Here is a 14,255-nt window from a genome sequence, read left to right on the forward strand (position 1 = left end):
AGAACACGTCATGGAAGTCACATTTCCTACAGCATGAGTTCCCCTTGAGTAAAAAACTGCTTATGTCCCAGATTTTTAAAGGTTTTAAGTGTTGCTGCATTCGGTATTGCAATGCCTAACTGCTCTAGGAGCCTACATCTCATTTCCAAAGTGATTTAGGCACTTATATGCCTAAATCCCTTTGGCTTTCAATGGGAATTTGGCTCCTAAGGTCCTAAATTAGGTTTGAAAATGAAATTTAGGCTCCTAAAGCATTTAGACCAGCAGTTCTCAAACTGTGGGTTGGGATCCCAAAATGGGTGGTGACCTTGTTTTAACAGGGTCACTAGGGCTGGCGTTAGACTTGCTGGGACTGAAGCCAAAGTCTGAGCCCCACCACCCAGGGCTGAAGCCCTCAAGCTTTGGTGCGCCCCAGGGTGGGAGGGGGGCTCTGGCTTTGGCTCCCCCCTCCCCCCCCCATGGCATGGCTTGGGCTTTGGCCCCCCTTCCCAGGGTCTTGTAGTAACGTTTGTTGTCAGAAGGGGGTCGCGGTGCAATGAAGTGTGAGAAACCCTGAGTTAGACATTGCAGTGCTGAGAGCAGCAACACCAAAATAGTTTTTAAAAAAATTGAGTGGGACAAGGTGAATAAGGTAATATCTTTTACTAGACCAACATCTCTTTCTGAAAGAGACAAAATTTCAAGTTCCACAAAGCTGTTCTTCAGGTCCTGTAAAAGATACCGCCTCATCCACCTTGGCTCTCTCATATCCTGGGACCAACATAGCTACAACAACTCTTCAAAAATCTGGATTTATGTGACCCTGTTAATTATCAATGGGGAGGGAATGCATCTATACCAAAGTGTTCATAATTTCATCAGGATATGTCTGTCTGAAAATATATACCTGCTACTGCAGTAGGAGAGTCATGGGTCCTGAGTGCCTTCTTATCCTGGTTCACTTAGTTTGTTTAGAATGAGATGTTCCACCATCTATTACACTTGATAGCATTAAGAAGAAAATGATTATCAGAATTTTTAACACAAGAGTTAACGTGTTTTTTCCCATATGAAAACAATTCAATGACATTTGTGAGGAGAACAATTTATTGGCAACTCCTTTAATTTAAACCATTATCTGATTTGAGAAAGCACATGGAAGAACTTTTAATTCAGTGATAGAAATGGCACTAATGAAATGTGCATGTATGAATTTTGTTTCATATAATTTTTCTCCTCCTTGAAATGTGAATGAAAGCCAAACATCTGGATTACGTTTAAATAGCCCAAATTTCCAGTTTTTAGAGAGATTCAATCTATTTTGACACTGTACACTTAGCCTTAACATTTCTGCATGTTGTTATCATTACTTGCAATTGTTAAAAAAAAAAGAAAAGAAAAGAAAAAGTCCAGATTTAAACAAATTTAGATTCTCCTGATGCTAAAAATATTTTTAAATAGTTCCTTCTGTCCCATACACGCAACCATATTTTAGGCTGCATCAGTATTTCCAATATAAATGTGACCTTTTTTAAGATGTTTGTAATTTGACTATAAAAATAAAGTCTCAATCCAGGAGAATTTTTTTCTTTTCATATCAAAAATGATTGAAAACAATTCAACTATGATTTACATAAAAAGGTGAAAAAGCCAAATGTGGACCTTTTGACAATTTTTAAATTACCTTTTACATATCTATTAGTACATTAACTCACAATATGCACTTTACTGATGCAAATGATGACACTGGGGTGTTTAAGAATTTTTGTTAACATCATCTCTGATTTGTATTAGAAAATTGACTACTAGGTATCGACATTATTACATTTCAAAACATTTCAAAACATTTTCAATGTGTACTGTATACCAGGGAATATATTACATATTAATTACAGAACATCGTAAGTATGAATTGATGTGGTATTAAATCAGCATTGAAATGGTACATCATAATGACATTACAATTAGAGAAATTATGCTGTATTATGCTGATGAGCCATATATATTCATTGAAGATGCTTTTGGAGCTTTGCTGTCATTAAGTGGCGGGAGGAGGGAACCAATGGGGCCGGCCCTAGACCAAATGGTGTCCCCCCCTCCATTTGTTAAACTTTTGAGTACTTCACAGCATCCTGAGCTCGGTGTCCCTCAAACCCAGCCCCGAGGTGGTCGCCTGAGTCGCCTGCCCCTAAATCGGGCCCTAGAAGCCACCATGAACGCAGAACACTTTCATGGATTTCCCTGGTCTCCTGTGGCTACTTCAAGACCCATACATATATCTGGGGATCCTACAGATTTGGAGCCTCAGTTCATTCTGCAGTAGGGAAATCCTTCTTCCCCATTTGAGGGAACAGTTTGGGACCAACTCTGGGAGGGAAAGTACACAGAGATGTTCTCCTATGTGTTTTACCACAGGAGAGGGTAATCCATCCCTCTTGTTTTTAATCAGTCCTCACTCACTGAAAACACTTAGTGACCTCCTGAGTAATGACCGAGTAAAGACTTCAGGAAATTCTGCCTATGAAAAATACAAAGGGAATTAACTACACAAGAACATTTGTATCAAAATAGAAAAATGGTTGTGACACAATATGACAAGTATATGAATTTGGAATTAAACCTTTGGTGCTTTTAGAGAAGGTCTGATCTGTGTATCATGTCTACTGCAAAACATAGGCAAAGCCAGGTGAACGGAGGATGAAGTGAGATCCTCAGTTCATAATTTTCTTTCTTTGTGAGTTTCTGTCAAAGCCCCTGATGTTATATTGGCATCTTTTTATTTGTAGGTATAGGGCTCTGCTAGATTTGGTTAGAGAGACACTATTTTAAGTCTTTCTTTGACTAGTGGTTTTGAGCATCCAGTATGTAACAGTTGCATCTTGAACATTGTGCTCCCGGGCCTAAACATTTCTTCACAGTGAAGTAGGTTTCCTGTCACTGATGGGCTAAACATTAACCATGCAATGTGTTTGGCATGCCCTGACTCTGAAATTATTCCAGTGAAGATATATACCTGTTAATCCAAAGTCCTGAGGAGCTCACTGATTTTCTTATTTCTCTTACAGAAAAACTTCTTCGTGCCACTAAATAATTTAAAATTGAGAACTGGTTTAGAAACTGCTGCACACGGTTCCATAACAGGGTTATAACAATCTTTAGTCCTATCTGTTAACAGTGTTATAATACAGTTGATGCATTTCCAGTCATAACACAGACCCATGACACAATAAACATGACTGTTCAGATGGATTCCCTAGATCTCATCTACACAATGGTGGAAGACTGAGGTATGGTGGAAAAACACAGTAGGAAAAATTCCGGTGGCCAGTCTACAGTGGTGCTAGTACTGGTGCAAAGGTGCTAGCAAGAGAGGGAGATTTTCACAAATTCCTCCCTGTAGATCCACCCAAAGGGCCTGTCTAAACAGTCAAATTTACCAGCTTCGATGACAGTGTTATGACTGGAAATGCAATAGTATTATAACACTGTTTGATCTTTCTTGTACAGATGGGTGGAAAAGTGTTATTACCATATTATGGAACTGTGTTCTAACACAATCCTCTGATGTGGTTTATTTGGCTTTGTAGATGGGCCGTACATGTATGCATCTAATGGAATCTCATACCCTGATTACCCTGGCTGTAGAAATTCAGACTATGGTATTTTGGCTATATGGTCTTAGGAATTTAATTATGTTTAAAATCTGATTAATAGTGTAGTAAATAACTGGTATTGCTACAAAATTGCATTCTAGAAGGTAATGGGATTGAATTTCAACACAAGTTGACACTCAATTAAAATTTCCATATATCTAGTGAATTAGCCAGTTCTTGTCTGCTGTACTAGGGTAGATGTCTTCCTGCTTAGCTGAACACTGAGTAAGGTAGGCAAAATGTATAATAAAGCTAAATCAAGACTTAATGTATCTACTAAAATGTTATTGTTTGTATCAGCCCAGACCAAAATCAGGTATGCAGTTTAAAAAAAAAAGCCATCCATTTTTTAAAACAAAAATTCTCTGTATTTATAGTAATGAAGCTGCGGGGGGGGGGAGGAGGGGTGGAATTAAAACCTCCTTACTGAATTGCTGCTATCAACCAATAGATCCATGGGGCTTGTTCAGCTAAAAGCCACAACAGACTTTGTAATGCAATGATGTAATCTTGGCTTTGTGTCATTTATATTCAACCTAAAAAAACAATTTTCCTGAATAGACAGGCTGACAACAATATTGTTCAGTGTTGGTTTTTATTTGGATTGTTTCCAAATGGTTCACATGCCTCCACAATAATACACCATGCCTGCTTAAGTTTTTACTCTGAATTCCTAAGTTTCCCCTTTTTCTTATATTTTATTTTTCTTTTAAAATCCTAGTTATGTTTGTGAAACTAACCAGCTTGGCCACAAAATTAGGATGTATCTTGCAGAGTGCATTCATTTTACTTTTTGCATATTTTTCCTGAGGTCATGTCAAGGTTAGTTTGAATTCCATCCTACATTAAGACTTCTTTCACAGCTATTTAGCTCTGCAGCCTACTCCCCGCTGGGGTCTGCCCCTTGGGCACGTCAAAGCTTCAGACCTGACAAATCACACACAGATGAAGCTGTACAGTTTTTTAAACAGTTTCATCAGTAACATTTTTTCTTTCACTATCCTTTTTTTTTTCCATTGGAGTTTATTCTCTGAATTGCAATATCAGGAAAACTAATTTCTGTATGGAAAATTCTCTTTCACATCGAAGCTGTAAAATAGCAATGGCATTGTACAGTAAATTCCATTACCAGTCTTCCAGTTACTGAAAGTGCTACAGATACTTTAATTAGTGACAGGCTATAGCTCCTTGTCTAGTAACTGTAATTGTATTATTAAAATCTATTTGTACAGGAGATCTTAGTATTCTCAAGATTGAGAAATATTCACAATCTATGGGCTAGATCATGAATCCATTAATCATGCTGCTGAGCAGTTAGTTACTCACAGGAGTAGCCTACTGACTTCAATGGGAGGGACTACTTATATGAGTAAGTGCTCACTAGTGTGAAGAAGTGAGTAAAGGCTCTAAACTTAATCTTTATGAGACCTGAGAATTTTTAAGTGTGTGTGTGTGTGCATGCCTGTATGAGTGCTTGCACATACATGCAAGTTCTCATAAAACTGATTACCTTGAGAAACATAACTGAGACTTTCAACACACACGCACGGTGTGTATATGTATGTACACAAAAACAGTTTTGAAATTCATTTTGTGACTTGCAGTTGGAAATATATTTTCTAAAATCTGTAGTTTAGCATATTGTGAAACTATTGGTGCAACACCATTTCCTGTTTAATTGATGAAGTTAAAATGCTTGGTTGCTAATGAGAGTATTAGCAAACAATATACCCTTAACAGGCTTAAGCAGCTCAGGATTTTAAAAGCAGCTTACTGTCCTCCTCATTTTTATAAAACAAAATGTACTGCCTTCTACAAATTACTTGATCGACTGATGAAGTGCCATAATTATAGCTGTATTGCAATTTTGACAAAGCCACAATAACGGATTGTAGTTCAGTCCCCACTCTAGACACACAACTCTTTGCATTACAAAACCCAGTTTTACTGGTCTAATTCTTATTCAGAACAAAGTACACCTGGCGATGTTAACTGTATACTAAAAAGAAAACTTAAAACCTAGGAAATAATAATATTGGAGCTTGACTCTTTTTCTTATAGTTAGTTCACTGGGAATGGTATCTAATGAAGAGTTGTCTAAAGGGTTGCTTGTTTGGAACTAATTAGAGACAGATCTCCTAAATAGGAAAAGGATCATGGGAATTACATTAGGTGTCTGGAGACTTGTTATTCTTTTGGCACTCTGAGTAGATTGTTGAAGTTGTTAGGGATTCTAGAAATAGGACAACCTAATAAAACCTTCTATTTTTCTGGTTATTGGCCAACTTTTTTTTTTCCAGTAAGATTTGTGTCAACAGGCTAGAGGCTTGAAGAAAACATTTAAACATTTGTGCATTAACACATTATGGTGAAAAGAATCTTGTACTTTCACTCAGTGCATTTCAGCCTTCAATTAATGTGAAAACACTACAGTGCCTATGCAACTTCTCTTGCCTAGTGGTGCACCATTTATCATTGCAGTTTTACATTGACCTTGACACCCACTTCATTAGAATAAAGATTGTCTACCATTTAGGTTACATTGTTCCTCTGCACAGAGACCCCATGCAAATTTCTGTTCAGATAGAAGAGCTGTGAGCCTGTCAGAGGTCATCTGCATTAAATGATTGCAGCTATTTTCCAACTGCTTCTTTTCATTCTACTCAATTCAGGCTAGGAGGATCAATCAAGCCCTCTGCCTGAAACAGTGGGACTGCTGGGAATATAACTGTTTTTGGTAGTAGTAGATATGCCCTAAACAGTATTAAATATTTAATATAAACTCGTTAAAGGGCATGCAAAGTCTTCAAAAATATATTACATTTATAGTAAAATTTCAATGGTTGGGATCACCTGCCTTCAGAAAAGCAGAACAATGGGTACCAATTGCATATTTTTTTATTGTGGACAAAATTTAGTTTACAAAGTTACTAAGCCTTTTATTCAATTGATTTATTTTGCTTGCTGCTGGAAAGATGAATGTGAAAAACAGAAGTAAAATCCAGATTTCCTATTTTTTAAAACAAAAAATTCAGGGTGTTTGTGTTGATTTTGTTTCTGTTTTGGGAGGAGGGGGATTGTGCAGTACTGAAGTATTAAGATTTGTTTTGTGTGTGTCTATTTATAAATAATACTATGTGCATTAATATATATATTAAAAGAAGAAGAGTGAATGGAAATAAGTTACCAGTCTCCTCCTTGAGTTTTCTGAGTGATATAATTGGAATTAAATTATTAATGGGAGAGACTTTTAAAAAAGATTGTTTTATGATCTTCTATTAGAGAATTTGCAATTCATTTTAATATTTGTAGTTTGATTTATATTAAAGATAATGCAATCTATGTCCAATTAACAATACATGGCCAACGTAATATGATTTCCAGATCATGGAAATGAAATAAGCTAGAAGAGAAAAAACTGATTCTTAACCTCAGATGTAATTTGCTGTGAGAGTTCTGGCAATTTTAAATGACATTGCACTTTTTAATTTTTCGAAAGGCTCAGCAGCAAATTTATCCCAATCAAGAAAACCTATTATTAATTTACAAGGACAATTGTAGGAGTCTTTATAATTTCCCTGTGCAATTATTTGCTATAAATTGCTAATAGTAAGACACATGCAGTTTGCAAGAAATAACGACTGCTGTTTGTCTAGACAGAACACTCAACCAAGGTCTTGAATATTGTCCAGAGGTTCTAGTTGTAATGGTTGCATATGAAATATAACCAAGCTTCTGGACAGTTTGCAAAATGTCCCACATTGATATTATGACAAAAGGTGGAAGCATTAAGAGCTGTTGTGAAGGGTAGGCTGGCCTCTAGCAGATTCCGTCACTTTGCTTGTATACAGCTGAGCTTTGGACCCTGGACTTTAGAATAAAGAGAGTCTTTGTTCATCACTGAATGGCATTAGGCATGGTGCTTCCTAAGGGGCCACCATGAAGCCTAGCATGAAGAGTGCAAACATTATCCAGAAAGCACAATGTGAGTGTGTGCAGAGAGATGACAGACAGACACATATCTGTATATCTGCATGACTATACATATATGCAAGTATATTTCATGTATATTTTAGTGAATGTGTCCACAAAGCGTTTTTACATGTACTGACATGGACTGAATACAACTTTTTTGCATGCATGTATGTACATAGATGCACCATTTATGTATATGTATGTGTGTGTCTCTGTAGCAACTGCATCACTGCAGTTTTATAAACTTGTAAAATATAATTCAGGTACAAATAAAATTGCAGATCACTTAATCTTGATCTCAGTCATATACTATGTCGTGTCATTAAAAGAAAGTTAAAGTTTCATTTTGGAGAATATGAATGATGGAATGTAGATCTACAAATTGTGTAACCTTATTCCAATAACTGAGAAATTTCACTGGCTTAATTCTTCTGTACTTTGTAGCCATAGCTCCACTGTGTGTTCAGTATGTCTAGTCTCTTTTCACTATAACCAACAGAAGCACCATACAAAAGTCTTACAATGGATGTCTTAATCTCTCTGTGTGCTTTTAGAGCATTATTTTGAATTCCATCATGCAGCCTTTTTTCTTTCCTCTTCTGAAGTTTTATTACAACAACAGAATTCCCAGGGAGCTTTAGGGGCAAGGTTCGCATAATATTGCCCTAAAGTTTTGCTTTAGGGGTGGAATCTGTACCCCAGCCCTGATCATCTTTTTGTGATGTTTCTCTTTCTGAAAGATGCAGTGTGCAGTCTTACAGCGTTGTTAACGGTGTACAGATTTTTTTTTATTATTTACCAGACAGTGCACATCTACTAACCTTTCATGATGATTTCTTTCTCTGACCTCTCGGTGACTAGGCATCTTGTTCCTTAACACTGAGGGAGGCTGAAAAATGCTTGAGTTGCTCAATGTGTGCCTTCTATACCAGTTTCAAAATGGCTTATTCTTCTGGTTTCCATGGTGACAATTAACACTGTTACAAGGCATTGTTCCAGTCTCCATTTGGGCAGAATTTTCGGGTGTGATTTTCCACACACAAACACAATTATTTTTATATTTATATCTATATATATATATATATATGTAAAGTATCCCTTAGCATGAGTGTCAAAAAGGGGGAGGGGTCCTCAATCAAGTCTTCCTAGATTTCATAGAATATTTCTTTCTGACAGAAATCACTTACTTCCTTTGTTTTGGAATTCAGGTACTTTTGGTTTTAAAAAAGTAGCCACCTTTAATATGAATTTGCCAAGCATCTTAATGGATAAACTCTTCAGTGATTTTTTTAAAACTCCTTTTTTTGGGCAAAAAATGTTCACATGGAGGGGAGGAAAAAGAATCGAAATTCTTAAACATAGATACCAATGCTTCTTATTTCTACTGGGTGGATTCATTAACACAAAACCAGCCATGCATGCACACATACACACAGCTAATCATGCTGTAAGTACTTGACAGTATTTCAATGTGTATTTTTTTTTAAGTTTGGTGGGGCAGGTGCTGTGGAAAATTAAATATTAGTCATTTATTTATTGCAGCCACTGTGAGAAATCCTGTGACTTTAACTTTCTTAATCTCATTTTTGGCTATTGAACAGTAATCTATATCATAGCATTCAAAGACTGTCACAATGGAGCAGCCTTTGCTCACTTAATGCCACAGCTAGAATGAATATGAAGATTAAATTATCTTCTCACCACAGGATAAAGTAGTCCTCCTAGACTAGGGTTGTGCAGCACTGATAGAGCTGGTAGCTAATTTTGCCATGCAACTGCTTAGTGTGTAGGTGTTTAATGGATTAAAAAAAAAGCATTAGCATCTAGTGCTATCAGTCCCTAAACTGTACCTGCTGTACATTAAGCTCTTTCCTTAAATTAAAATAAACACTTCACTTTAATTTTCATAAGTGAAACAATACTGACTTTCACTCCCATACCAATACATCTAACAATTAACTGAATTCTTTCATCTTTTACTGTTACTGTATAATGCATTCTCTATCAATCATCATCTTTTGTCATGCTTTATATACAGTAGGTTACATGGTGACAGACAGAAAGCATACATAAAGTCTAGTTTATTTTTTAATAGCCTTTTATAACATCTGTCACAGAAACGATTCATGCTATGCTACATTGCAGAATTATTTTATCTAGTCCAAAATTAAGTGAAATGTCTTAGTTTTTATGTTAACATGAACATTATTGTTATGAAACATATGCAACCTGTATCTTTTTGTCATTGATTTTATACTGCCCAGAAGCATCACCAAAATCTAGTTCAGACAACAACAACCAAATCAGTCAATCACATGTGAAAAGTGTTAACTAACCAAAGCCCACACCAGTGTCACACAGCTAGAGGACTCCCTTAGTCTATTAATTCACCTGGAAAAAGAAAAGGAGTAATATGTACTGGATTTCCTAGCTAAACTGGATTTCAGTGCCTAGCTATAAACGACTATGGATTCCCCTTGGTATTACGTGTACTTATGGAAATAATTATGCAAATCCTTTTCAGCTATATCATCGTTAAATAGAAATCAGATTACATAAAGCAGATTGTAATCTCCTCTAGTCACCATTCTTGCTGAAAACACAATAATATAGGGCCAAGAAGCATACTTGTTGAACATTTTAGTCCAGTGAACCTGGGTTATCTGCGGGTTGATGCAATTCCTCGATGCAAAACCCGATTGCCTCCTGTTATCATGCATTTTTAGAAAGCACAGTCTGTTTTCCATCTATCAGAAGACAAGTTCTTTATAAATTTTAAACAATTCCTTGGTATTTACTATGAATATTCATGCAATTTTGGATACGCAGACACCTGATCAGTGTTCATTAATAATGTGAAATGCTTTAAATCACCTCATTTAAAAGATTTTGCTCTGTGATCCACAAATGACTAATATTTTGTGAAGTTTACATAATACAAAGGATGTGCATGTGTTGTGTAAATGGAAGATTAAAATATGAAACTAACAATATGCAAACATATGCATGGAAATGCTGAGGACCTATTAGCTGAAACAGTGATTTCACACGTTTCTTATTTTCTTTAAGCTGCCTCCAATTGTTTTTTGTTTTGTTTTGCTACAGTACATGTTCTTAGATCTGGCAAAAGCACCCATGTTTTAAACATTCTTTATTCTAGTTTAATTTTTTTATACTTAGGCCAGATATTAACATTTTGGGTAAGAGATACTGTAGTAGCTTTCTTGGCTGACTTTAAAGCAGAGAAAGCTTAATGTTGAGGATGCAGTTTGCTAATAGCTATGCATAATTTATGTAGGTTTTCTAAACACTTGTTTGGGAAAATGTGCTGTGTTCCCTTCGCTGAATAAAAGGTGCGTTTTTTGGCAATATAAGAAGTCCCATTTCAACAAATGTGCTTTTACGTAAGAGTGTGTGTTGTATTTTCTCATTTACTCTGCAGTCCACTAAAACATAATTAATCATTGTAGTAACTATCATATATAATACTAACTCAGCTCTAGCAGAACACATGTTTTAAAGAGATTCACTTACCAATATGTCATGCAGATGCCTGTATGTCCTTTTGTGAAAAATATAAGAAGTAGCCAACTGAAATATTTAGAGATTCACTTTAAATTAATTTTGTAAAATGTTTGTTAAACTTCTCTTTATCCTTATTTTCCAACTTCTTTTTAAAAAGGTAAATAATCACACTGGAAATAAAGAGCAGTTGTAGGCTGAAGAAGCATTTGAACAGAGTGAGCATTGTTGCTGTTCTTATTTGTGCCACCATTTTAGTGCTACTAAAAGAGTGCTTCAACAAAAATATAGTCATTAAAATTTTATTGAAATAAGATATGAATAACTTTTAGCGTGGTTAAAATATGATGTCAACATATGCCATAATTGCATCGCTCTCAACTTCCCGAGGCCCAAATATGAGGCAAAACCCAACAGGACAAACAAGAGAAAAAAGTTGTGCCGGAAGCTTACAACAATGTGAAATGTTTTCATTCTCCTAGTTTCAGGTTCATGCTTCAGTATTTCTGATAGGAATAACATACCTTAATAAAACACCTGATTTCAGGGACACAAAGGTAGATCAGGTTCTAGATGAGGGACTGTTGGAAGATATGTCTAATTTTGTTGTATGCAATCAGTTGCCAACTTTTCTCACTTAAACCTCACCCATGCAAACCACCTGTTCACTGTGCATCTGAAATCCTATGGAAAAATCCTTCCCAAGACACATTAATAAGGTTGTGTGTTTTGATATATAAAAAAGGAAGCTCTGTGATCAGGATGACAATTGAGCTTTTTGATTTTTAAGGGTGAATTTTAATAGAGAAAACAATTTACTGTACCTAATGTTATCTTTTTCTTCTCATTTTAGAGATATAATGTAGAAATGTCAATCAGGCACCCGAAAAAGATGGAACTGCTTAGTAAGGTTGAAGCTTTGAAGAAAAGTGGTGTTTTACTACCAAATGATCTCCTTGAAAAAGTGGATTCAATTAATGAAAAATGGGAACTGCTTGGGGTATTTGCATTTTTATTACTGTTTGTGGGTTATGTGTACATTTTTGTCTGTTGAAGTACGCTGTCTGTCTGATTTCTAATTTGAGGCACAAATATCTTGCTCTTTCAATTCACTACATACGTTTCAAACAAGCTACTCATACTATTATAAAAAAAACTAGTATTTTCTTCTTCTGTTAATTTTTTTTATTCCATGCTTGTCACCTGTCTTACTTTAATAATTTTAGTTCTTTAATACATAAAGAATGTAAGTAAAATATGCCGTGTATTATGGGCATGCACCAAGTCAACTATAATACAGTATATCTGATATACACTGACTGTCATGCTTGAGTGAATGTTAATAGAATTTATTCTGAAGGTACATGTTAGAGACATCTACTGTTTAACTATTTACTATACCCTTAAGATGAAAAGTGGGCTTGTCACTACATATTTCAGGTGATATTTATGGCTCAAAAACAAATATGCAAATTTGGTACAAATCTGAATACCTGAATCTAAGAATGCAGCCAGGATATGTTTCATGCTGCTGTATTCAGCTCACTTTTGACAAAAGCCAAAAAAAAGTTTCATGTAATTCATTTCACGCTATGATGGGCTGGGTCTCAGCCAAAGAGTCAGATACAAGAATTTGCAAAAAAAGCAATATAGTGATTCTGTTACCCAGAGACTAGTGATGGCACTGTACAGGAGACACTATTGTCCTACTGTTGTAAGACAGCTGAGAGAGAGAGGAGAAGTTAAACTATATTTTTTCATCCACTTCTCTACTTAATTGCCTACACTTCAAATCAAGGGTAAGATAAATTTATAAATTACTTTAAGTGATTAATTATAGATGTGTAATATTAGCAATACAGTTGTACAGCATACTTTTGCATGCTATTATCTTACTTTTAGAAACGGTATTTCTAATATATTGCAAATAAAGCTACATACACAACTTGTCAGGGTCAGCTTAGATATTGGCTTATGTCATTTTAAGTTGTGTAGTAATACAAAAGCCATTTTACATATTTTTTCTTCTGTGCGGTTCAGCTGTTTCAAACAACTTGAGTCTATGAATGTGCCAATTGTCACAAAAAGTTGTTTGTCCTACCAATAGTTTGTTTAAAAAGTAATGTGCAGCATTTCTAAATTCATTGTTAAATGATTGAACAGCAGTGTTATAATTCTTAAAAAACAGAATTTGCTAAGTTCTTAGTCTAGCTTTTTCAACTAATGAAGAATTATGGCAACCAATTTGTATTTAAATTGTTTAAAAATAATTCTATTTATAAACCTTGGTCGACATTTGTGACTTGAAGCACATTTAATCAATTTAATTCAAGCTCAATACCACACCTCTGGTTACACTTGATAGGATATAAAGACAGTTTGAAAGCAACTAATGTATAATCCTTCTTAAAATCAGTTTTCAAAATGTAAATAAAAAAACTACCCGGTCTTTTTTAAAATACATTTAAAAAACCTTATCTCTCAGCGGATTAAAATCAAAATATAATTTTAGATTACTTTTTGAATCAATGTCTGCATTTACAAGAAAAATAAAAAATACAGTTTTCCTGCTAAATGCTATTTCATGTATAATAAGCAGAATTGGATAGAGTTTTGTTTAATTTAATAAAAACCTCTGCAGAAACTAGCAACACTAGGCGTACTGTTTTAATTGGCATGATTACATTTTAATTGGCATGAAAAAAATTAAAGACAGATTTTAACTTCTAACAATGGTAAAATAGAGGGATATGGTTTTTAATATTACTTTCATCTAAGGTGAACAGTGTGGAATCGAAATACATTAGAATGAAATGTCAGTGGTGCGTACAGTTTAATCTGTGAAATTTTGTCCCCTGTGCTGAATATTACTCTGTCTCAATTGCATATTAAACAACCCTATCAAGGCAGGCATTGGCATCTGCTGTGCTGACACAAATTGTGAATTAAATGAAATTGATGTCCTCTGTCGTATATTTATGAAGACGGACCATTCTCTGAAGTATTCTGTTTATGAAGAATTTATGATTGCAAACTGTTCCAGAACAAAAAAGTGGCAATAAATTCTTTTTTGTGACCCTACCCTCCAAGGGCATTGATTTCACCTCCTGCTGCTACTTTTGTTAC

The 14,255-nt window shown here is 35.2% G+C and overlaps 1 protein-coding gene across 4 annotated transcripts in view; it reads left to right on the forward strand.

Moving 5' to 3' along the window:
* AKAP6 (A-kinase anchoring protein 6) overlaps nucleotides 1–14,255 on the forward strand; it is a 393,441-nt gene that overhangs the window by 317,862 nt on the left and 61,324 nt on the right. For all 4 annotated transcript variants that reach the window (XM_074955832.1, XM_074955831.1, XM_074955834.1 and 1 more), the window contains one exon: nucleotides 11,983–12,129. In XM_074955832.1, the coding sequence (XP_074811933.1) occupies nucleotides 11,983–12,129 (147 nt within the window). The remainder of the gene's footprint in view (nucleotides 1–11,982; nucleotides 12,130–14,255) is intronic.

Source organism: Natator depressus, chromosome 6 (assembly GCF_965152275.1).
Source record: "Natator depressus isolate rNatDep1 chromosome 6, rNatDep2.hap1, whole genome shotgun sequence".
Lineage (NCBI taxonomy): Eukaryota > Metazoa > Chordata > Testudines > Cheloniidae > Natator > Natator depressus.